The sequence below is a fragment of the Echinops telfairi genome, unplaced genomic scaffold, assembly GCF_000313985.2.
Source record: "Echinops telfairi isolate 266 unplaced genomic scaffold, ASM31398v2 ScPeMD7_7475;HRSCAF=8513, whole genome shotgun sequence".
Classification (NCBI taxonomy): Eukaryota; Metazoa; Chordata; class Mammalia; order Afrosoricida; family Tenrecidae; genus Echinops; species Echinops telfairi.
Window position 1 is genome coordinate 16021931 of NW_022111379.1, and position 1160 is coordinate 16023090.

Below are 1160 nucleotides of genomic sequence, written 5' to 3' on the forward strand. Positions count from 1 at the left end.
CTCGCTCTCGCTCTCGCTCTCGCTCTGTCTCCAGGCCTGACAATTCCTCCCCTAGAACATTCTTCCGCAGTTCTTTCTATGCGGGATAAAGAAGTAAGCTCTTTTTAACTTCTACACGTGGACAAAGACAAGTCTCCTTCCAGTCTCTGGTCATAGCAAAGAAGTTCCCATTCCAGCCCTGACCCCTAATCTCCTTTGAGTCTAGAGCTGAATAAGGATGAAGAGGAAGTGCTGGCGAATTCGCTCGGGCCATCCTGAAATCCAAAAGACCACAATGTCCTAGACCAAAGCCCCTCCTTCCATCAGGAGGGAGGTCCATGAGGCCCTGCCTGCCAAGCCCACTTGCAGGCTGTCCAGGTCCCCTGGCCTGGCCCGCCCCGAGCTTGAGCTAGCTGTTTCTCCACTTTTGTCCACGAGTCACCTGGGTGTAACCGACAACTTTTCGAGGGCTTAGCCCGCTTTGGACAAATCCCTGCTGGTGGGGTCTCCCGCACAACCTCTGCGCCATCAGGGTCAGGCCACATTAGGCCCGTTCTGGACGGTGGCAAACGATCCCGGACACCCTCCCTCTGGCCCAATGGAGACGACGCCAAAGTGTTACTTACTCGTACCTTTCCTTGGCCTCTGCCGCCCGGTCGCGCTGTCGCCGATTCTTGAACCAGTTGCTGACCTGCGTGGTGGTGAGGCCGGTGGCCTCGGCCAGCTCGCGCTTCTCGCGGGGCGAAGGGTAAGGGTTGTGCGCGTACCACTCGCGCAGCACGCTGCGACTCTTCTCCTTGAAGCAGTAGCTGGTCTCCTCGCCGTCCCAGATGGAGCGCGGCAGCGGGAACTTGCGGCGCACACGGTATTTGCCCACGGCGCCCAGCGGCCGGCCGCGCAGCTTCTCGGCCTCGATGTAGTGCGCCTTGAGCCACAACTGCTGCAGCTTGGCGTGGTTGTGCGGCGAAAACTGGTGACTCTCCAGGATCTTGTAGAGCTCGCGGAAGTTCCCGCGGTGGAAGGCCACCACGGCCTTGGCCTTGAGCACGCTTTCATTCTTGTGGAGGTGCTCGCAGGCGGGCAGCGACCAGAGGAAGCGGCCGAGCCGCTCGATGTTGCCGCCCTGCTGCAGCACCTCGCACACGCACGCCACTTGCTCCTGCGTGAAGCCGAAGGTCGGC

The 1160-nt window shown here is 60.3% G+C and overlaps 1 protein-coding gene across 1 annotated transcript in view; it reads right to left on the reverse strand.

Moving 5' to 3' along the window:
* Positions 1-1156, reverse strand: part of SIX2 (SIX homeobox 2) — a gene marked incomplete at its 5' end in the record, with an annotated part of 2996 nt that extends 1840 nt beyond the window's left edge. Inside the window, one exon of the mRNA XM_004700047.1 lies at positions 612-1156. Coding sequence (XP_004700104.1) covers positions 612-1156 — 545 coding nt within the window. The remainder of the gene's footprint in view (positions 1-611) is intronic.
* Between the last annotated feature and the right edge of the window lie 4 nt (positions 1157-1160).